This window comes from Ptychodera flava, chromosome 12, assembly GCF_041260155.1.
Source record: "Ptychodera flava strain L36383 chromosome 12, AS_Pfla_20210202, whole genome shotgun sequence".
NCBI lineage: Eukaryota > Metazoa > Hemichordata > Enteropneusta > Ptychoderidae > Ptychodera > Ptychodera flava.
The window spans coordinates 2,805,398-2,828,282 of NC_091939.1; the positions used below are offsets into that span (position 1 = coordinate 2,805,398).

At 38.5% G+C, this 22,885-nt stretch overlaps 1 protein-coding gene across 1 annotated transcript in view; it reads left to right on the forward strand.

Annotated features, from left to right (window-relative positions):
• LOC139145998 (uncharacterized) overlaps positions 1-21,457 on the forward strand; it is a 39,989-nt gene extending 18,532 nt beyond the window's left edge. The window contains exons 30-54 of the mRNA XM_070717445.1: positions 29-292; positions 570-773; positions 7,345-7,519; positions 7,951-8,105; positions 8,407-8,532; positions 8,811-8,994; positions 9,433-9,663; positions 9,886-10,037; positions 10,185-10,363; positions 10,572-10,701; positions 13,066-13,261; positions 13,674-13,849; positions 14,030-14,219; positions 14,562-14,729; positions 15,003-15,201; positions 15,392-15,471; positions 15,814-15,954; positions 16,113-16,269; positions 17,221-17,372; positions 17,566-17,657; positions 18,191-19,288; positions 19,417-19,586; positions 19,711-19,948; positions 20,164-20,256; positions 20,578-21,457. Of these exons, the coding sequence (XP_070573546.1) occupies positions 29-292; positions 570-773; positions 7,345-7,519; positions 7,951-8,105; positions 8,407-8,532; positions 8,811-8,994; positions 9,433-9,663; positions 9,886-10,037; positions 10,185-10,363; positions 10,572-10,701; positions 13,066-13,261; positions 13,674-13,849; positions 14,030-14,219; positions 14,562-14,729; positions 15,003-15,201; positions 15,392-15,471; positions 15,814-15,954; positions 16,113-16,269; positions 17,221-17,372; positions 17,566-17,657; positions 18,191-19,288; positions 19,417-19,586; positions 19,711-19,948; positions 20,164-20,256; positions 20,578-20,673 (5,046 nt within the window). The 3' untranslated portion in view covers positions 20,674-21,457. The remainder of the gene's footprint in view (positions 1-28; positions 293-569; positions 774-7,344; positions 7,520-7,950; positions 8,106-8,406; positions 8,533-8,810; positions 8,995-9,432; positions 9,664-9,885; positions 10,038-10,184; positions 10,364-10,571; positions 10,702-13,065; positions 13,262-13,673; positions 13,850-14,029; positions 14,220-14,561; positions 14,730-15,002; positions 15,202-15,391; positions 15,472-15,813; positions 15,955-16,112; positions 16,270-17,220; positions 17,373-17,565; positions 17,658-18,190; positions 19,289-19,416; positions 19,587-19,710; positions 19,949-20,163; positions 20,257-20,577) is intronic.
• Positions 21,458-22,885: the final 1,428 nt, after the last annotated feature.

Consider the following 22,885-nt stretch of genomic DNA (forward strand, 5'->3'; position numbering starts at 1 on the left):
CAAGTAATTTACCCATGGTTCCTTTCAGCAACTTTCTGTTGACCATGGTGGTTATCAGTCAGACGAAGACCAAGGTCTACAAGATCTATTTGAAGAGAAGGCGTGGACAGAGGTTGGCAAAGATACCATGGTTGAACAAACTGGTCTGAACCTTAAAGACAAAGAAACATACACTGTAGTCGTCATGGCAACAGACGAGTCAGGACACTGCTCCCTCGCATCGAGCGACTTCACAGTAGATGAAACGCCACCTGATGCAGGGAGGTTGAAAATAGGGGCTTTCGAAGATGAGGTAGTGTAGTAGATAGTGCTTAATCTACACGATAGCTGTTTAACTGTCTGTTCTATGTAATATATGTTCACCTTCAAATTTAAAGAATGCCCTGTAGAAATGGGCGTGTTTATTACTCATCGGAATGACCAGATCAATAAAGGCTTATTTTCGTTGAATGTAATACGCTGCTGAATATCTCGTGTGTTGTTACTTAATATGGCTAGTCTGTTTGGTTGAAATGATTTCATTGGAAATTTATCAGATTTGAGTAAAGATGGCTTGATAATTACTACAGGAAATTGTCCGTACAGCTAGAGATGACATGCTCTTTGTATCATGGTCTAACTTCAATGATGCTGAAAGCGGCATAGAGTCCTACTCCATAGCTCTTTATGACGGCATTTCATGTGGTACTGACGAGGATCAAGTGGTTCTCCAAGATTTCATTGATATTCTACCTAATGACACGGACTACAACTTCGTTGATCTGGAACTTAAGGTACATGTAAATAGTAATGACCTGACAATTTTCGTAGTCTCTCAATGTGCGCCACTGGTTGAAACTATATTGTGCTCAGAAAGAGCAATGTCTGTGTGAGGGAAGATCTATGTCTGTGTGAGGGAAGATCTATGCTCATTTACGAAATGTATCTGTACCTATTTCTCAGCATGCATATGAATACAGCCCTCTTTAAATATTCTTCACGGGACTCATTTTTTCAGCTAAGCAGATGAAACATAATGACATAATGATAATGGATTGTGTCGCATCTTATGGTCATCTGTTCTTATTACATGTAGGCCTAAATATTGTTCATTAATCGACGTTAACTTGAAACCAAAGAATGTCCATTTATGTTATAACCCCGAACTTGGATTTTCTTGCCCATCTTTTGCTTTTTCATGCTGTTCGACAGGTAACTCTTGTCTTTCATTTTGTGTAGCCTTTAAACAATGTGTTACGTGCAGAGAAAACGAACAAAAGGGTGAACTCAGCAAATAACGTTTAAACAAAATTTATTACGAAAATAAAACTAATTGCTAAGTCAGGGATAGAGTACAAGCTTTAAAAGTGTACAGACTACTTATCTCAGCTGGGACGGCAAAGCTCCAGTCTCAGAGTTGTAACAGTCAGTTGGATGAATGAACAGTCCTTGCAGGCTTGAAGCTGCACAAAGTCCACAGTATAAATCCAGCGTTGGCAGTGAAGGTCTTGAAAAGTCTGAGAATGACTACTGCTGGAGTTTAGTAACACACAAGAGACACGATCCAAAAGTCTGACTGGAAGCTGAGCACGTCCCTTTTATAAAGGCATATTATAAGAACAATCTAGAACTTTTATTGACATGCTAATTACTGTTCTAAAATTATCTCTCTTACACAACTAATCAACTTTCCAGAACATTCCAAACATGACTAATTGAATTCAAGGTTGTGAGGTCATCAAGGGCAGTGACCTTGAGAATGTTCTAGACTAATTGAACTCAGGTCATGATGAGTGTGGGGAAATGACCTACATAACACACCCCTCTTCAAAAAAGAAAATTTTTCAAAGAAAAATCTTTCTTTTACAAATGTAATCTTAAAGAGGATTTAAGTACTCAAATTTTGTTTTACTCTAAAGTAAAATTTCTTGAAAGTGAACAACAATAAACTCTAAATACGAGAGAGACAGTCTGCAATTAAATTGTCTCTGCCTTTGATATGTCTAATATCAAGATTAAACTCCTGTAACATTAAACTCCATCTTAGCAATCTCTGATTTTTGCCTTAAATTTCTGCAGAAAAACAAGAGGGTTGTGATCAATATAAACCACTATTGGCTGATTTGAAGAAGTAACATAAACTTCAAAATGCTGTAAAGCTAATATCAAAGATAAACACTCTTTTTCAATTGTAGAGTAGTTTCTCTGGGATTGTTAAATTTGCGTGAAAAAATAGCAAACAGGATGATCTACACCATGACTATCCTCTTGCAATAAAACAGCACCAGCAGCCGTATCACTAGCATCTACAGCTAATTTGAATGGCAAAGTGAAATCTGGTGCAGACAACACTGGGGCACTTTGCAGTATGGCTTTAAGTGTATCAAATGCCTGTTGGCATTGCTCTGACCAAACAAACTTTACTTTCTTTTTAAGTAAGTTAGTCAAAGGCTCAGTAATTGTGGAGAAATTTGGACAGAATTTTCTGTAGTAACCAGCCATACCGAGAAAGCGCATCAGTTGTCGTTTGCAGTTTGGTATGGGAAAACTTGAAATGGCACTGATTTTGGCATCAACAGGTTTACCTCACCCTGTCCTACAGTATGTCCGAGGTAAGTTACCCTAGCCCAACCAAACTCAGATTTGGCAAGGTTGACAGTCAACATGGCTTTACTCAGTCTCTCAAAGAACTTCCGCATGAGCTTGATGTGTTCCTCCCAGGTGTCACTATACAGGACGACGTCGTCAACGTAGGCTGCACACCCGTCTAGCCCGGATATGACGTCGTTGATCATCCGTTGGAACGTTGCCGGAGAGTTCTTCATTCCGAATGGCATCACCTTGTACTGGAACAATCCGTCTGGTGTAACAAAGGCGGATATTTCACGAGCACGATCCGTCAGAGGGACTTGCCAAAATCCCTTCAGTAGGTCAAATTTCGTCACGTACTTAGCTTTTCCCACTCGGTCGATGCAGTCATCAATCCTCGGGATTGGGAAAGTGTCTGTCTTTGTTAAAGTGTTGACCTTCCTAAAGTCCGTGCACATACGATAACTGTGATCTGATTTGGGAACAAGTATGCACGGCGAACTCCAGTACTTTTACTGGGTTCAATAAAGTCATTGTCCAGCAGGTATTTGACTTCTTCCTGGAGATATTTCGCTTTTGTTGGATTCAGTCTGTATGGATGTTGTTTACAGGCTTACTGTCCCCAACATCAACGTCGTGATAGATGACGTTTGTCCTCGTTGGAACATCTTGAAACAGGTGTTTATATTCATGGAGCAGTTCTTTCACCTGTTGTTGTTGTTCTGGCTGGAGGTGTGCCAACTTGTAGACTCCAGCTTCTCCAGGATTTCTGAGTTCTGAAGCTTGACCGAGCCCAGCTTTGAGTTTAGAGTATTTTCACTCAAGTCAGTTTCAGTATCACTATCTTCATAATGGTTTGAACTGACTGCACTGACAGGCTGAGTTATAGTAGGATTATCCCTATCCAAATATGGCTTAAGCATATTTATGTGACATAGCTGTTTTTGTTTTCGCCTGTCAGGTGTTATTATGATGTAATTTAAATCACTCAATTTCTTATCAATTAGATATGGCCCAAAGTAGCGAGCATGGAGTGGTTTGCCAGGAATCGGAAGTAGAACAAGAACCTTTTGACCCGGTTCAAACTTCGTTTTGAGGTGCTTTTATCATATTTGGTTTTCATTGACTGCTGAGATGACTCAAGATTTTCTCTGGCTAATTCACATGCTTTAGAGAGTTTTGTACGAAAATCTGACACATATTGCAAAATATTCAGACAATCATCATCGTCTGATAGGAATTTCTCTTTCACGAGCTTAAGTGGGCCACGGACTGTATGTCCAAATACAAGCTCAAATGGGCTAAAACCAAGAGACTCTTGAATTGACTCTCTAACAGCAAAGAGCAGAAAATGAATTCCTTCATCCCACTGCTTCTCTGTGTCAAAACAGTAGGTCCTAATCATGTTTTTCAAAGTTTGATGAAATCGCTCAAGAGCACCCTGACTTTCTGGATGATAGGCGGATGACCTATACTGTTTAATGCCTAGCTGATCCATTACTTGTTGAAAAATACCAGACATAAAGTTGGAGCCTTGATCGGACTGGACACATTTAGGGAGGCCAAATAAAGTGAAAAATTTGACTAAAGCTCTCACTATAGTCTTTGTCTTTATATTTCTCAGTGGTATGGCTTCGGGAACCGAGTTGATGTACACATTATTGTCAGCATGTACTCATTTCCTGATCTTGTTTTTGGTAGGGGCCCAACACAGTCTATTAGTATCCTACTAAATGGTTCTTGAAATGCAGGAATTGGCTGTAAAGGGGCCTTTGGAATGGTCTGATTTGGCTTTCCTACCATTTGACATGTGTGACAAGTTTTACAGAAATGTGCTACATCCTGCCTGAGATTAGGCCAATAAAAGTGACTGAGAATTTTATGATAAGTTTTCCTGACTCCTAAGTGACCAGCCCAGGGGGTTCATGGGCCAGGCGCAATATTTCAGCACGGTAGGGCTTTGGAACCACAATTTGATGTTTTATAGCCCAATCGTCATCAACCAAAACGTCTGGAGGTCTCCATTTACGCATGAGAATACCAGACTTTGTATAATAGGAAACAGAGCTATCTGAAGTTTTACCTTCATCATCTACCCTGTCAAACAAACACAAAATATCTGGGTCTTTGTGTTGTTCTGCAATGAGATTTGATCTAGAAAATGTCTGACTTTGGTCAGTAGTTTTACTGGAAGTTTCAAATCCACGAGGGATAACGGAATGATCCGTGTCAAACACCTGACTGAGAAAGGTGTCATTTAAGTCAACATCTGTGACATTATTTTTGAGAGTATTTGATTCTCGGAAGTTTTCTTTGACATGGCTCGAGTAATGGCACATGAAGGAAATAAATCGGGTATCTCTTGTTCAATTGGCTCTGGATCCTGATCTAAACTAGGATTATCAGTCACAAGTGGATTAGTAATGACCTTGTCCCCAGCAAGGTCGTTTCGAAGAAGAAGGTGAATCCCTTCAAAAGGCAAAAAAGGCCTAATACCTAAAGCCACAGGTCCAGAAACAAAGTCCGAAGACAAATAGACATTATGGAGAGGAACAGGAATGTAGTCATTACAATCTACCCCTTAATAAGAACTTTAGAACCTGAAAATGACTTTCAGAAAACGGCAGGGTATCTGCCAACAAAGAGACTGGGAAGCCCGGTATCTCTTAAAATTTTGACAGGGGTAGCGGAAGAGAAATCACTAGAAAGTGATATAAAACCATTATGAATAAATGGTTCGAAAATACCCATAATGCTATCTTGAGAAGAATTGACCTTGACCTCATTAATTGGGGATAAGAGGGATTTAACCTCAGAAAATGTGTTGCACACATTATTAGACTCTAATTGAGTTGATGAAGAAATAAAGCCGGTGGGCTTAGATCCACTTTGACCACTTTGACCTTCACGTTTTCTTTTCAATTTGAAACAATCTGACATTAAATGGCCGTCTTTCTTACAATAATTACAAGAAAGTGTACCGAACTGTTTGTCAGAAGGAGATTGAGACTTGGGATCTGATGATGTGGGAGTGTTACTTGAACTCTGTGAACTGTTGTCATTTGATTTCCTACTGTCCTTTGAAAAATTCTTGGATGAAAAGGACGAGTTAAATTTACCTGCATTGTTTCTGTATGAAAAGGACTGGGATGGTTTGCTGAGAAATGAAGATTTGTGGGTCAATGAATAATCATCGGCCAAACGTGCAGCAACCTCCAATGTATCTGCCTTTTGTTCATTGATAAATGTCTTGATGTCACTCCGGATGCACCTTTTAAATTCCTCAATCAAAACAAGTTGTCGTAATTTGTCATAATTCTGACTGACCTTTTCAGAAGAACACCAACGATCAAACAGTTGTTCTTTTGTTCGAGCAAATTCAACATAAGTTTGATCTTTCACCTTCTCACAATCCCTAAATTTCTGACGGTAAGCTTCAGGCACCAACTCATAGCCCTTGAGAATTAATTCCTTCACAGAATCATAATCTGAAGCCTGCTCTACTGACAATTGAATGTAAATTTCTCTGGCTTTACCCACCAAAGCACTCTGCAAAAGCATAGACCAGGACTCCTTAGGCCAATTCAGACTCTGAGCAATTTTCTCAAAATGAAGGAAATATTTATCAACATCCTTTACTTGGAAAGGGGGAACTAACCTGAAATGCTTAGTGATGTCAAAACCGTGTGAAGGGAAGGATTTTCCTGACTGTCCAAGCTCTAAACGTTTCATTTCTAATCTTTCCTGCCTATCTTTCTCTCTCTGTCTTTCTTCCATTTCTAACTGCATTTGTATTTTTCTTTTTCTATTTGTAATTCTAGTTTCTTGATCTCCAAATTTGTCTGCATTTCTAATTCTAATTTTCTGAGTTCAGAGGTAGACTCAGGCTCATAATCTTTCAGGGTGGATTCCTCAAATTGGCCTAAATCAACTAGATGTTTGGCAATACGGTACTGTATTTCCCTCTTGCGCATAGATCTTTTGACTTCTACTTTAAGGAAATTAGCCAGTGTTATGAGGTCGTCTTTTCTGAGGGAATCAAATGTGTCCTGATCAAGGTCATCCATTTCCTCTGGTTTAAATTCCGCCATGATTAAATTTCGCTGAGTTCACAGTATACAGTAGTTTTAAAAAGGCTGGCAAAATGTTGTCAAACGGCTCAAAATGTTCGTTTCCCGGACAAGCCCCCAATTTGTTACGTGCAGAGAAAACGAACAAAAGGGTGAACTCAGCAAATAACGTTTAAACAAAATTTATTACGAAAATAAAACTAATTGCTAAGTCAGGGATAGAGTACAAGCTTTAAAAGTGTACAGACTACTTATCTCAGCTGGGACGGCAAAGCTCCAGTCTCAGAGTTGTAACAGTCAGTTGGATGAATGAACAGTCCTTGCAGGCTTGAAGCTGCACAAAGTCCACAGTATAAATCCAGCGTTGGCAGTGAAGGTCTTGAAAAGTCTTGAGAATGACTACTGCTGGAGTTTAGTAACACACAAGAGACACGATCCCAAAAGTCTGACTGGAAGCTGAGCACGTCCCTTTTATAAAGGCATATAAGAACAATCTAGAACTTTTATTGACATGCTAATTACTGTTCTAAAATTATCTCTCTTACACAACTAATCAACTTTCCAGAACATTCCAAACATGACTAATTGAATTCAAGGTTGTGAGGTCATCAAGGGCAGTGACCTTGAGAATGTTCTAGACTAATTGAACTCAGGTCATGATGAGTGTGGGGGAAATGACTACATAACAAATGCAATCTTTTTCCAGCCACAAACACCTTATTTTATTAATCTCCGTGCCACCAATAATGCGGGACTGGCCACCACTGTGATCTCTCAACCCATAATACTGGATTTCGAACAACCAACTGTTGGTGTTGTGAAAGATGGCATTGATTTTCAGACAGACAAAGACTACCAAAGCTCGACCTCAACCGTTGAAGGTACATGAACTCCGTGTATATGTTTGGTTCTACTCAGATCTAATATACAGCGCCACCAATCGTTTCGATTTAGGTTATGAATTCATCCAACAGCTAAATTTCTTCGCCATGGTAGGGTCTGCGAATAGCGATCTTTGCATGATTTTACTTAGCTCCGACAGGGTCGATTTTTCGTCTCTTGAGATAACGTGTGCTGGTGGGATTGATCAAATCGTACGACAATCACTGCTTAATTATATTTTTATCAGTTTTTGACACTTTCCGGTCCTTGTTTCAGACAAAAGTATCTCCATCATATTTCTATTGATTATTACTCATTACTTTGTCGTAGAATGCTTTAAATGCTTTGGTATGCTCTGAAAAGGTTTAGAATGCATGGCGTGACACGACACGATATCGAAATGTAAATTCAACTGTAATATCTTCTATAGGCGTATTTCTTCACCTCCCAAATCCACATGGAGATTCATGTCCTAGTCGCCGATTTTCCATGGCAACTGACGATACTGACGAATGGAATGTAGTCAAGACACGTGGTATCTGGGGAGTCGATGATAGAGATAGTATTGCGTTCCGACAAGAACAGGTAAAATATCCACTTTATTGCGTAGATTGAAGATTAAAATTGCATCATCATAAGCCAGAATTAAACATCACCTTGGAGATTTCGAGAGAATATTTACAAGAAAATTCCAGATACCATTTCATTTGTCATTTTGATAGTACAGTTTGTCTTCACTTTTGTTATGTGTGTTTGATCTGGACTTAAAAAGTTTTTGGGTGTGAATCTTGACCTTCATTTTCATAGGTGCTCTTTTACCTGACATGATCTGAATTGTATTTGATACAATCTGACATCTGATGACGATGTAACATTTATGTTTCAGTTATCATTCAACGAGGATGATGACAGTCTATCTATCACACTGGTCCGCGACGTGAGGGATGTGAAAATGTATTCTGGTGCATTGTATCACCCTGAACCTGATATCGTAGAAGGTGGACAGTACCAAGTACGAATTCAACATCACATCATCTACTTGACGGGAAAATTATACACGCAACTCCAGCGCCAAACTCAATTCGCAATGCATGCCTCACACTTTCAAAGTCACGTTATTTGAATGCAACTCTTAGTGAGAGCCGCCCGATGAGAGACCGTTACGTGTAAACAATTTAAAGCACTTCGGCACCGCAAAACCGTCAACATGCATTTATCAATATTATTCCATGTCTTCTCTCTGTAATTAAAGTCGGCTCTCGCTATTTTTTTCGCTCGTTCATTTTTCAGGTTGATATCCTTGCTGCATCTGGAGAGCACGCAGCTGTCACAACAGTCGTATTCTGGGACGGTCCTGACGGTGTGCTTGGTGATTTTAATGTTCCATTCGATGACAGTAGTTGGGACGATGATGTCGTCGAGTTTGATCCATGCAAAGTGTGCTGCCTTGCCAACAACACACAAATCGAAAAAGGTAAGCAAGGGTAACCCGTGACTTCACGACCGTTTATACATAAATATCATAATGTATAGTGTATCCACGTATTCCGATTGAATGAACAAATTTATGCCGACCAAAGTCGCAGTTTCTGAGACCAGGAATATCATCAAGCATATCGGGAATAACATGCTCTGATCAGAAAGATTTCTAATGTCAGTATTCACAGGACTTTTTCCAGTCTATCTTTTTCTGTGGACTGAGGTCTGAATTGTGATATGTAGACAGAACTATGCAGTGTTGAATTCCCTGGCCTTTCACCATGACAGCTGCGTAAATCAGTAAAATGACAAAATTTTGACCATTCACATGTCTGTATGCACTGTTTGTACTGATACAAGCACTAAATCTATACCCTGTGACACATCTGATTCATTCAAGAGCGAACACTGTCTTTCTGTCTCTTTGTATCAGAAACTAGTTGTCCATGTAACTGTACCGAATATTTGGAGAGCAAAACGACGACTTTCACAACAGTAAGGTCTACGACAACCATTATCTCCACCAGTAGTCAAACAGCTGAGTCGGCAGCAACTCCTCCACCATGGCAGATTATTGAAGATGTTGACGAAGACGATACATACAAGGGCGATGATCGTTTGAAGTCAGTACCTCAGCAGTCTTTCGGTTTTCAACTACACCCAGGTAACTTTTAGTTTGAAAGCGGCCCAAATTTCTGTTAGTTATATTAGGCCGCTATGTTTGTCGTATGCATGTAATGTAAATGTATATTCTTCGCAGATCATCAAAACTAAGTCCCTCGTGTTTGTGGAACAATTGAGAAAGACTCGTTTATACTATTTTTGTGTAAAACTGTAGCTCTTTCCTGTACAGTTGATGCCCTGTAACCTTTTGTATTTCTTACAGCCGTGAGAGTTGGAGGCGACACCAGGCATTTTGTGGTATTGTGGTTTAGGTTCCAAAACAGCACTGAGCCAGTGAAATACGATTTCGCTGAGTTGGACTTTGACCCATCACAAGCCTGGCATACTTACAGATTGGATGTCATCAATGAAATGGTAAGAGACGCAATATCCTTGGCAATTTTCAGTCAAATGAATTTTGGTCAAAGTGTGTGCCTTCATGTAAGATCTTACTTTTTTCTCGATTTCATCAACGAATGAAATGATCAACCGTATTTAATACTGTGATTGTGTAACTTCCAGGATGCAATCTCTGTGGAATTGTTCACGGATGGAAAGTCAGTGATGTTTATGTCGGGAATTCCCACATTTTCTCCGGATGCAAAGTTTATCCTTTCGGTATGGAACAGAGATGCGTATGTACCAAGTTTCGAAGACGTCTTTAGCCCACCTACAGCGACTGCAAGTTTCAGGAGCATAAGGTACGTGGTTAAATATCCGTCATGGAGTTTTTATTAAGTAAAGCGAGAAATATAATTACTTTCGACGCAGACTTTCCCTGCAAAGTTTTATGTAAGTTTTCTCTTTTCTAACTATCTATGGTCGACTCTCTCTCATTCTCAAAGGACTCAGGTTTCATATTATAATTTGAATATTCATTCTGATAATCAAGTGCATTTATATCCGCAGGTTTCCGCCTTCATCGGATGCATTGTGTAAATTTGGAGAACCATTCCGTAATGGTGATAGTGCAATCAAGGCGTTCTTTGCCGGAGTTGGTTCTGAAAAATTCCAAGCTGACGTTGTACCATTCCAAGAGGTTTGTATTAGCTCTTAACGGAAAGGGGGGACAAGCTCGACGCAACAGCGGGAATACAGTTCTTGGGTCGCCTGACCACACAGACTGAGTAGATATAACAGCCTCCTGCGTACATCTCCTATCACTAGGACGTTTCCTAAGTCGCGAACCATTTGATTTCTGGGGGGGGTATGGAGGAAGAGGGTATGGGAGCAAATTTTTTTTTCCTGTCAGAGTGACAGCAATTTTTTTTTCTACTGTCAGACCTGCATCAATTTTTTTTTCCAAATGGAGTAGCAGTGCAAATTTTTTTTATTGGTCATCAAGTTTGTAATGTGTTGTATATAAGGGAGCCGTCATTATTGACGGCCTGAAACTCCGAAATTTCGAGTGACCCTCCCCCCTTCACCAACCATGATGAATTTAAGTAACCTCCCTCTCTAACTCTGAAATTTTGACCATTCCCCACTTAGAAAAGTTAAATACCAATACATGTAATTACAGCAACAGTAAAGACCTTTCAAATCTTGATGTACCCTGCTAGACTATCATCAGTTATCTCATGATGGTTCAAAAAAGGTGAAAACATCAAAATGAAATTCAAAGTCACAATAAAATAAAAATATAAAAGATCACGCAGTATCTAACCATATAGTATATTGTTTAATTTGGATGGATATTATGACAGGGTTTTCACTTGGATATCTGACGGGGCAGAATTTGAAAGTGCAGGGGGAGAACATGAGAGAGGCTTAGGGGGAAGTGTCACAGGGGCTTTCCCCTATCTTACATGGAATCTTTTAAGATATTGATGTGTGCAATGGTGCAGTCTGGTGCAATCTGAGAGTTTTTTTAATTTGTTACTAAGTGAAACTATTAGAATACCCCAAGGGGGGAGAGCACGAGAGGGGGGGTTCCCCCTGTCGTATTGGAAATTTGAGAAATGATGTGTTTAATGGTGCAATCTGAGAGGAGTTTCAGTTTATTTTGCACTCGGTACAACTGTTTGAAAATGACATTGAACACTGATATTTTTACATTTTTTGCATAATCAGTTTTTGAGTCACAATATTCAACAACCAAACAATGACAATACAATTTGTGAAAAACAGTTCTGTTTGCCAGAGACTGAAGACAAATGAATATACAGGAACGGAAAATCTGTGACCTTCTTGTGTCATTTCTCCAGCTGCCAGCTTCTAATGAAAAGCCTGAATATGGTATGTTTGCGATCCGGTGTTTGTGGTCAGAAAAACAAGGCTCACACATTGTATTTCATCATATTTGTTGTTCCTCAATTTTTCATTGTCAAGGTACATCTTTCTAACAAATTCATATTGAGAAAATAATATTGGTTTTAACACTAGTTTATTGACTCCTGTCTTGTGTTTTAAATTTCACAATTTACAGAAGTCAAATAGTCCCCTTTAGATAGTGCCTATGCTATTGAGATATGGCAACAGAAATCCTGAAATATGATTTCTTGGGTCAGAAAATGGAAGGAAAACATTGAGTGTACTGAGGTGTAAAGTAGACCCATGTAGTGCATGCTTATATCATAAGTGCTGGGAAAAGAAACATAAGAATTGCTTGTGGTAAAACATTTGCGCCGCCTATGGCGGCGCGCCGGCAAAGAATACATGAGAATAAGGTTTCCAAATTTTGCTTATTTCTGGTGCATTGTGACAATTTTTTTCTCTTCTGTCTGTTATGACAATTTTTTTTCTCAGGCCATGACAGGATCAATTTTTTTTTCTTCTCTCTCACCTGGTGACAATTTTTTTTTCTCAAAATCCTCCATACCCCCCCAGAAATCAAATGGTTCTCCCTAAGTCGCTAACACACACATTCTTGGGCGTTTTCGGAGAAGAACAGTCCGGCCAGTAGACAACTTGGCATTTTTTCTTCGTCACCAAAAATCCAAATCTCACTGACAAAGATAGTAACTAGGAAGCAAACGAACCAAGGACTTCTGTAGATTACACTGTTCACAGAAAACAAGCGACGTGGCGATGCGTATGCTTTTATAGAACCACAAAATAAATAATTCATGAACACACCTGGCCACGGATAAATTGTGCAAAATTATGTTCACCTGGTCACACCATAGACGACTGTCTATGGTCACACAAAAGGAAACATTACATTCGTTTCGTCAGCTTACAGTAGCAGCAATCGTAACAGGAAGTTTTCAGAAATACAATTCTCATTCTCGTAGAAATTATTTTAAGAGTAAAGACGTAAGATAAAAGGGTCTCAGGCTGCAGAAGTGTCAATTTGGTTTTGTATTTTAGCTTAATGTTAATCATTAAAGTGTCAACATAGAGTTTTACTTATTCGTTTTCTGGATGTGCACGGGTTTATGAATTTGGATTTGCTTTGCAGATTGTGAGACCCTGTTTGCCGTGTACCAATCCCTGTGAATCATCGGCCTGTGATCCAGAGTGTTCTTACACCACGGTACAAACCTATTCAGTAGTTTTGCGAGGTTTATCCTTAAATTCTACGCGAAGTGTAGAAGAAGGTGGTGAATTGAAACCAATACCTGCCGTGTATCACCTTACAATAAAAGCAGTAACAGGTCGGTGCAACAACAGATATGAAACAGTTATCAGGTTGGAATGGGAATTATTTTGATCAAATAGAATTGACTTAATTTTATGAGCATATTATATTTTTTGAGAGACCTCGATCTTTTGCAGTTTCCTCTATTGTATATATATATATATATATATATATATATATATATATATATATATATATATATATATATATATATATATATATATATGCATGCCAAGTAAATCAAGTACGCCTGAAAATATTTGTATTTTTCGCAATTTAAGCTAGTAATTTTCCTTTCATATAAACATATCATAGACCCAGGTAACCACAACAACAACAGAGAAGGTGTGTTCTACTATCCACAAACTGATCATCTGTAACAGATTACCGACAATGCCAGGGATACTCACTATTTTATTTCTCTCCAGGGTCTGGACGATATGTACTCACGTCATCTAACGGTATATATGTTGATGACACACCTCCTGTTTTCGATTATCTGTATCACATTGACGTCTCCTGGTCGCTTGATCAACCAATCAAATACCAGGGAAGCAATACTACCATCGCCGTACGATGGAGCGCATATGATATAGGAAGCCAGGTATATGTAATGTCATGTTGATTTATTTTGAAATATCTTGACCATCTATTGCATAAAATATTGAATTCTACGAATAGAATATGACAAATGCATCACGGCAGGTTTTCATTTACACAATAAATCTCCGGCGAGGTTTGGCAGCATGTGGTTTTATTTCTTTAAAAACTGTGTTTTTGGTAGGTCCATGAATACAAATGGGCCATTGGAAGCCGACTTAATGCCACAGACGTTCAGCCATTTTTGTCTGTTGGACTGGAAACTTTTGCTGCCAACGAAAATCTACTTGGAGTATTAGAAGATCGAAAAACATATTACGTTACAGTAGTTGCAGTCAACAGAGCTGGACTGACAACAACTCTTGTTACTTCAGGTTAGTATATTGAATATTGCCATAAAGTACTAAGTATAATGTGTCAATGCCATAGGTAGGACACATGCAACTAGTTCATATAGTATCTTAAATGAAGCAGGATGAACATTTGGAGTCGTTCCCTTAACTGAGTTCGTCACAATTCACAGTTCAGAGTTGTGGGTTTAATTAAAATAACTTGAAATTGATGAAAGTTTGCATAAAAGTCCAACGATTAGCGATGTTTTCCAGCTAGATCTGAAACTATTACTCTGACAGTTGATCGAAAATTGTGATTGCGATAATTTCTGTAATACGCCAGTTGTAGCAACATTTTACCGTACTGCGTGATTGTTTTGGTAGGAGTCACTCTTATGCTAACACCACCTGACGTCACAGCAAGCAATGCGACCAGTGAATGTGACGACAACGATATAAACACTGACCTAGCCGATGCAAATCTTTGTGGAAGTCAGTCAAGTACAGGAATGAAATGGACAAGAGTGGAAGACGATTCGGTCGACAGTTATCGTGAGTAACTTCCCCAACATTTACAAGGAAAATCTGCAAAAAACTACTTTTTTGTGGAAGTTATTCACTTTTTTCATTTCGTCTTTCACCAAATCTCTCGATTGTCAAGATATTTTTTGCAATCAACTTACATGAATATGTCGATGAAAATCATTTTCTATCAGTGTGAACTTTAGTTCACACTGCGACTTCTATATTCTTCAAGGCTCTTGAAACCGTTTTATCCTTTAAAGTCATCTTGTTTCGAACTCAATGTATTAATTGCGCCTACAGTGTTCTCGATTGGAAGTTCTGAGGAAACAGAAGACATCTTCTCGAAATTACAAGTCGGTTACAACGCATCCGGTGCGGTAGAAATAAAAGACGGACTCGTATATATCGGAGACGAGGCTATTGCAAACGTGTCTGGAGTGAGGGATCCCGCAACTGATGTTGAAGTAATAAAGAACAGGTTTCATATGGAACCAGGAAGGTAAATGTTTCAATGCTTTAGCGTTGTTTAATTACTTTATCTATCACATTTCATTGAATGTCACATTTCCAACAACAGGCCGTTATATCAAAAATTTGTTTTTGTAAACTACGTCTGATTTGTAGCGACATCGTCTGACAAATTCTAAATGTCCTCTCTATATTTTCTTATGCTTCTGTTTACTTTCCAGGACAATGTTTTCGAAAATTACAGTATGTAACAAGGGTCATAAATGTGAAGAAATGGCAACATCCGTGACAACTATTGCGAGTAAGTATGCTTTGTACTGTGGGAAAAAATCTTAAACGATTTTCGCGATACCATCGTTGATAACGAACGACATTCAGCAGAGTGTCCTCAACACAGCCTATATCATAACTCACAACACAACCCACAGCACGGCCTATATAACTCTCCATATAACCCACGCCACAACCAACAATACAGCCCACAGCAGTCTGTCAGAGTTCCAGGAAACTCAATTCAAACTACGGTTTCTTCAGAAATAAAGTTTCGGCTCTTGAGATACAAATACAGGACTTTTTAGTATTCTTCAGATCAAGATGTTCCTCAAGGTAGATATTAATTTACAATTATTGATTCATAACACAGGAAAAGGCGACGCTCTGTCATCTCCAAGTGATGGTTCTGGTCCGGAGTTGTTACTTCCAAGTGATGATGACGTCATTACCATTAAATCAGGACAGGAGTCTCACAAAGCAACCCGTAAACGAAATATCAACAAGAGGGAAGGTAAATAAATATAGATGAAACGATTATACCGGTCATTCTTATATTTTAACCAATACGTTATCGTTAGGTGTTACAAAATAGATTTGACATGAGTTTTACTTTAAATTGTTGTATATACTGCCTTTTCAAAACTATAAATTTCGAATCACACGTCACAGAGGACAACTCAGAAGACGAGGTGACCTTGATGGCTGGTTTTCTATCCAATGATGACTTACACGATGAGTATGCATCTGACGCCTCGCGGGATTTCAAACCTTTCATTGTGAATCCAGACGTAACAATGGACCAGACTGACAGAGCTCTAAGAAACAGGTAATTTTTTTCTTTGGTGATGTGGTAAGAAAATATTTCTCGTCATAATGAGTGCAATTTGGAATATTCAAAATAGCAACGTAACTGGATTTGAAGAATTAGTGATGTACAATATGCGGCACGAAATGAAAATGTCTGTCGCGGACCATGCATTAATTGGCAGCGTACACTTATGAACAGTGACATTCAAACCCTTATATTCAAGGGTTTTGCATTTAGTTATGTACAAGTAGCACATTGGATAAGGTGCAAAGAACCTGCAGTATGGTGCATATTAGCATAGACAGTCGCGAAACTTTCTCGACTGTCTATGATATCAGCGAATGTTTTGCTTGAAGCTTAAGACTTAGAGGACTTGTTTCCGCTGGAAGGCGATTTATATCTGTCTATCACAATAATGAACAATGTGTTAAGGTTTAAAAGGGAAAACATATCGCAAGGAGTTAAAAGAAAACAAAAACAAAATTATTATATTGAATAATCTATGTAGGTGACAAAAATGAGAAAAAGAGACGTGTTGATGCTTTTTCGTCTCGAGTTCCAGGGACCTTGATACCTTGATAAGACACTTATTGAGATATATTGAGTGTTGATAGTATTGCATATTTCTTGTGTCAATAGTTTATCACTTGTAGTGATTTGCGTATATTGTTAAGGTTGAAGTCAGTAAATCTAACCATCATTAATTACTTTTCTTTTTTAATCAATGGATGCGTTTTACCATCAAATCTACAGTATTTTCTACATTATTTAAAACAGATAAACAGTTGACGTTTTACGCAGAAATTTTGCTTTAGACTTTGTTATTTTATTGCAATTGCATGAAAAAGATCCGTTGCTTATAAGGGATATTAATTATGGATTACTACATAACCTGTTGAAGATAATTATTCTGATGGTTTAATGATTCCAGTCTCTATAATAAGATCTCTGATTAAATTATACCTACAGAATCAAAGAAATTGTTGGTCCTTCATTCTACATAACCACGATTGGACGTAAACCCATGAGTGAGCCACTCAACATAACCATTGGATTCAACGTCTCACGATTGAACAGTGATGATCGCCAGAAAGAAGTGAAATTAATATTCTGGCAGACAGGTAATGTATCATATAAACTTCATTTCTTGTGTTTCCTGAAAATCAACCTTAAGCTTATTTCTTAGCGGGTAGCAGAAATTGCCGCCATTGCCAGCTCTGCTTTATTCTCCATTTGCCTCCTTCCCTGTCAAGATGCAAACACGGTCAACAACTTATAAACACTGTCATATTTTTGGATTTCATTTCTGAACAGATCTGCAAGAATGGCAAGATTCCAGTGACACCTGTGCAGAATCTGAGCAAATGAATCGTTATGACTTGCAAAACGGAATCATAAGTATTCAGGTAATTTTAAAACCTTTCATGGCATGTATTTTTTACAAAACGATGGACGTACCAATATCTACCTGCTAAGCCAGCTAGAATTTATGTCATTTACAGTCTGACAATAACATATTCTGAGTGAGGCTTTACTTTAACCTTTTAAATCCTTTTTGATTAACGCACTGAGCCTTTTATCGTAAGACTTTGATGCCATCTCATCCTCTTTGGATAGGATTGTGAGATTAAACATTTCATCCCACCCTTTACAATTAGTATAGTGATAACAGCAATTTTACATTCCAAGTGTCTCGAAATATTGGGTACTTTATTCTCTAGTATCAAATGTCGCATTGTGATCCCTGATTTTAAAGCCGATATCAAAGGTGAATGGTTTTAAGTTTCCAATAAAATGGCAAATTTGAGCAAAGGTTTACTGCTTTCAAATTCAAAGCTCCGACAACCGTTAACAGAGAACTTGAAATTTAAAGATTATAACAGTAGCATAGTATTTAGAATCCAGTAATGCGTTGAACTTTACCGAATTCTGTCATCAGGTGTGTTCGACGGAAAACAACTCGAAGCAACATCTCATCCATCGTCGATCTCCATCAACGAGCAGTTTCTTCAAGGGACCTACACTTTTCACCGTTGCCATCATTGGCGAATTCGTCAACTCTCCACCATCGATTACTTCAGTCACTGATATTTGGATGTGGGAAGACGCCGGGACGCTTCGGTTCCAAGTGGCAGCCGATGATGATGATGGGGATGATGTCGTATTTGCGTTGGAAGGACGCCCTCACGAGAATGATTTTGGAGTAGTTGTACTCTCTCCTGACGGGGAGTTGTCTTACACACCTTGTTTGGATTGTTTTGGTTTGAAATCAGTTCAAATAGTCGCGTCAGAAGACAGAACAGACAATTATGAAGCTCTCACGACGCCTAAAACCCTAAATATAGACGTACGCGGTATAAATGACAACCCAGATATCTTCTTAGTGACGGATCCATCGGATGTTGCCGATGGAATGGTTCAAAGTCAAATTGTCACCACAGAGGAAAAGAAAGAAGACAACGATGACAGGATTTTCAAGGCAGTGGTTGGAGCCTTTGACCCCGACACCTTCGACACTTTGACCTTGCTCTTTGACCTTCCACAACACGGTACTCTGCAGATAGGTGTTCAACACACTGCAGTAGAATTCATCAACGATGACTGTTTACCATTATCTAACATCACAGATGACTACCTGGGTCATAACAATTCCGATGTAGACACTGTTTTATTCCCCTGTAAGTTGCCTATCCCTCACAGCGCTGATAGACTTGCATGGGTGTTCAGTACACTGACCTACATCCCAGAAAAAGACTTCCATGGTGAAGATTCCTTCAAGTTGAATGCTGTCGATCAGAGTGGTGCTCATTCTGACGTCATCACGGTCAAAGTGTACGTACTTGCGAATCCTTGCTTGAATGGCGGAGTGTGCAATGGAACTGAATCAGATCCAGACTGTACCAGCACGGATCGAGCCAAGGGATTCGATGGTTACTCCTGCGCATGCCCACCAGGATTAATAGGAGACGCTTGTCTTACTGACTACAACGAATGTGATTCCAATCCGTGCCCGTCTAACTTCACGTGCATTGATCAGGTAAGAATTATCATACTTCAAGGTTCATGCTGCCATCAAATTCATGTTGCTTTTGTTGATACTGACTGAAGCTGAATTCTGAAACATAACCCCTTCTTTAACCACCCTTTCATTGCTTCCCATTGCAGATCAATTCTTTCGCGTGTTATTGTGAAAATGTATACTGGCCCTGTGGTGGTGGTAGGTTTTCACCAACGGTGATCATTGCAGCTGTCTGTTCTGGGGTAATCCTAGCTGTAGTGGTTATCATCATTGCGAGAAGACCATACTTGAAGAAAAAGAAGCAACTTAAAATTGCGTGAGTTTTGATTTACATGTTTTTTTGTCGAGAATAAAAAATGTGAACCGTTTATCTAAGTACATGTTTGAAATATCATACGTGAGATAAATATTATTGACGACATTAAGTATCTATTTTGCAGCCCAGAAGAAGATGCCTTGAATAAAGCCTTTGATCTGACTTATGGTAATTTTGACGACAGTCTGGAATTAAAGGAAAAGAAGTGCGATGACGTCATCGACAAAAACAACAACGAGGAAGACGATTCGCCAGAGCCCACCGCTGAAATACCAGAAACAGCCGTCGATGATGATGTTGATACTGGTGATTTCGATGATGTTGAAGAAATTGAGGCCATAGAGCCAGTCAAATCGCTTGATGTAAGAATATTATGAATTAATTTCATTTTATGATGTTAAAGATGGTTACTGGTTTTTATAAAATTTTAATAGATTATGGATTGATAAAAGATAGGCTAGATAAGGAGAAATATTTTGCAGTTAATATTTGAAATTCATTTTCATGTCAAAAGTACCCTACATGTTAAATGTTTCCACTATGGTTAAATATACACAATTTTCATATCTGCGTTTAGGATACTGGTGATACGACGACCAAAGAAACTGAACCCAAAATACTGATGTCTGTTGAGCAGCGATTCGGATTTGTTGACCGACCAGCTATCCCAGTAAGCAAAACTATACATCTGTCTGTCTGTCTGTCCGTCTGTCCGTCTCACTTTATTCTTTCCTCTTCCTTTCCACTTGTGTTCTTCTTCACTACACTACACAGACGTCTCTCAATCTTTTCCCCATTTTAATTCCTTGCGTGATAACTTCGGCGTAGTTTTCAAAGTTTGCATCATTCTGTCCTGCAGCAATCCGTTCACTTAACTCGTTTTAAGTGATATTTCTTGCCAGAGAAACCCGTCAAAAATCCTGGCAATCACACGAAGTAGCTATTGTTCAATTAACTCATTTTTGTTGTTCTCTTATTGTTAAAATTTCAGAAACGCGCATGGGGGCGTGTCAAGTCTGCAAGGATGACTTTCAACAACAAGGTGTCTCCTTTTGATGAAATGGACGATGAAGAATCACAGGCTTAAGATATCTCATCGTCTGCTATCGACAACTACAAAGAAATAATTGCATTCCGCATTGTTTTACATTATACCAAATTATTTGAACAAAAACACCAAATTATTTCAATAGCTGCTAGGAATTGAAGTTGAGTATATTGATTTCTAAGTATTCAAGGTGTAAAATGGCGACGTCTACGTACAGATTTCATGATTACATACGCAAGGAAACTCCTTGAATGTACAATTATGATTAAAACTATTTCAGATTAGAGAAACAACGCTGGCTTTGATTTAAAACATCACAGTCGCTCTCTGATAGTTTAGTATTATGAGATGTTCATTTTGAGAAAATCTGTGGTTACTGCAACATTCCTGAGTGCTTAGCTTCCTCATTTTCAGTTTTGTAAGATTCCAAATACGGAGCATCAGTCCGGTAAAGCAATGACAAGTGTAAGGCTTTTCTGAAACTGTCAAGTTGTCGTCAAATTTTATTTCTTTTACAGCGAATATCAACCACAATATATTAACAAATTCACACAAGACACATATCTCTCTAAATGATAACCTGTGTATGTCTACGAAAGTATATAGCCAGGTATTTTGACATTAAATATCTGATTGTTTTATGCAATGAACAGCAAGGGAAGTAGCATCAATTTTGGTTCAAATCGATTGACCGGGCGGCGAACAGTAGTCTCATATATAACAAATTAAGTTGTCTATGCACTATATGCAATAATTGTATTCTTTTTTCTTTGAATATACTAATCTTCATTAACAATAGGTAATAAACAGAGTGTGTGCAGCATCAATTGTCTGTTGGATTGTATGTCTACAGATTCATTGTTTGTTTCTATCAGTTATAATTCACAGCAACTTCTCAACAGATGTACTTCTTCTGTTATCAATTCCTCGTTATTCAAAACGAACTTGACCAAATTCCACATACATGATGATATACATCTGTGTTTTTGATCAGTGACATTGAGGATTGTAGCTTTGGATCAATATGTATTTTCACGTTTCGCCCCGTCGTCACAAGGTACAGATAGTAGTCTTCAGTTATTCTGGTTGCAGACTTATTAGTTGCTGAAAAAAGTAAGGCGAAGCAGAATTTTCTCAGGTACCATGAAATATAGACCTTACATGATCATGTTTGTCAACAGGTCTATTTTCTTTTTCCAAACAGATGGAAATATTTCAATTCTGTAGTTTAAACGAAATAGCACAGTCGTCGCGAAGACGTGTACATATTTTATTCATCATACTCACCGGTAATAGCGCCGATAACATTTTTAGGGTTAGATTATACAATTGAAATTATTCGCATTAATAAATTATTAAGATTTATTCGACTCTATGTGACGATAACAAAATTTACCTTGATTTTTATCAGTTGTAAGTTAGAGCTTAAAAGCGTCCCCACCTTGTAGATTTCTGTAGGAGTGCTAAGCCTGACACTGGTGGCGTCCTTCTGTTAACAGTCGACTGACTTTTCAAGAGTTGATGAAGAAAACAAAAATCTTAAAGTGAACAGTTATTTATGTTTTAAAGTCTTTCTTTTTATTAATATTCATCAGGCTCTCATCTGTGAGATGCTACCGTGTTTTATTGTACAGCAATTCATATTACTGTAAGGACATTTGTCACTTAGCCCAGCTGCCTTCCATTATTGATAGTCAATCAATTTCACCGAAACATTTGGGTACGTGATATGTACCATTACAGAAGCACCCATAGGTCAAGGTATAGTGGATGACGTCATACTTTTAGTTGCTGTTTAATTGTTGGTTTAAATGGAGACATCGTTAAAGACTTGCTTCATATTTGTGATCATTTGCGGAAAATGGATTGAATACGATGAGTGGGTGGGTGGGGGCGGGGTATAATAGAATTCACATATGGTACTATCGAGTCGCATCGCGTCAACCTCGGTTCTGTACAGAGTCCTCATTGATAAGTTAGCCAGGAACATCTAGTAATGTTTGCACACATTGAACTCACACAGTTTGCGTGAGATGTAAAAGTAAACATGAAAGGCAATCGAGACGTATATTTTATTCACCCTTTTAACCAAATCTAGTTCAAAGATTGACCGTTGGATCTTGACCATTGTATTAGTGGCAGGTTTACCGAACATGCTCACATAGCGTATTGTCGGTGACAGAAAACCAGAAAATGATCTCATTTCTTTATCATTGAATCATCGAGTATACACTACCACATACCTGAATCA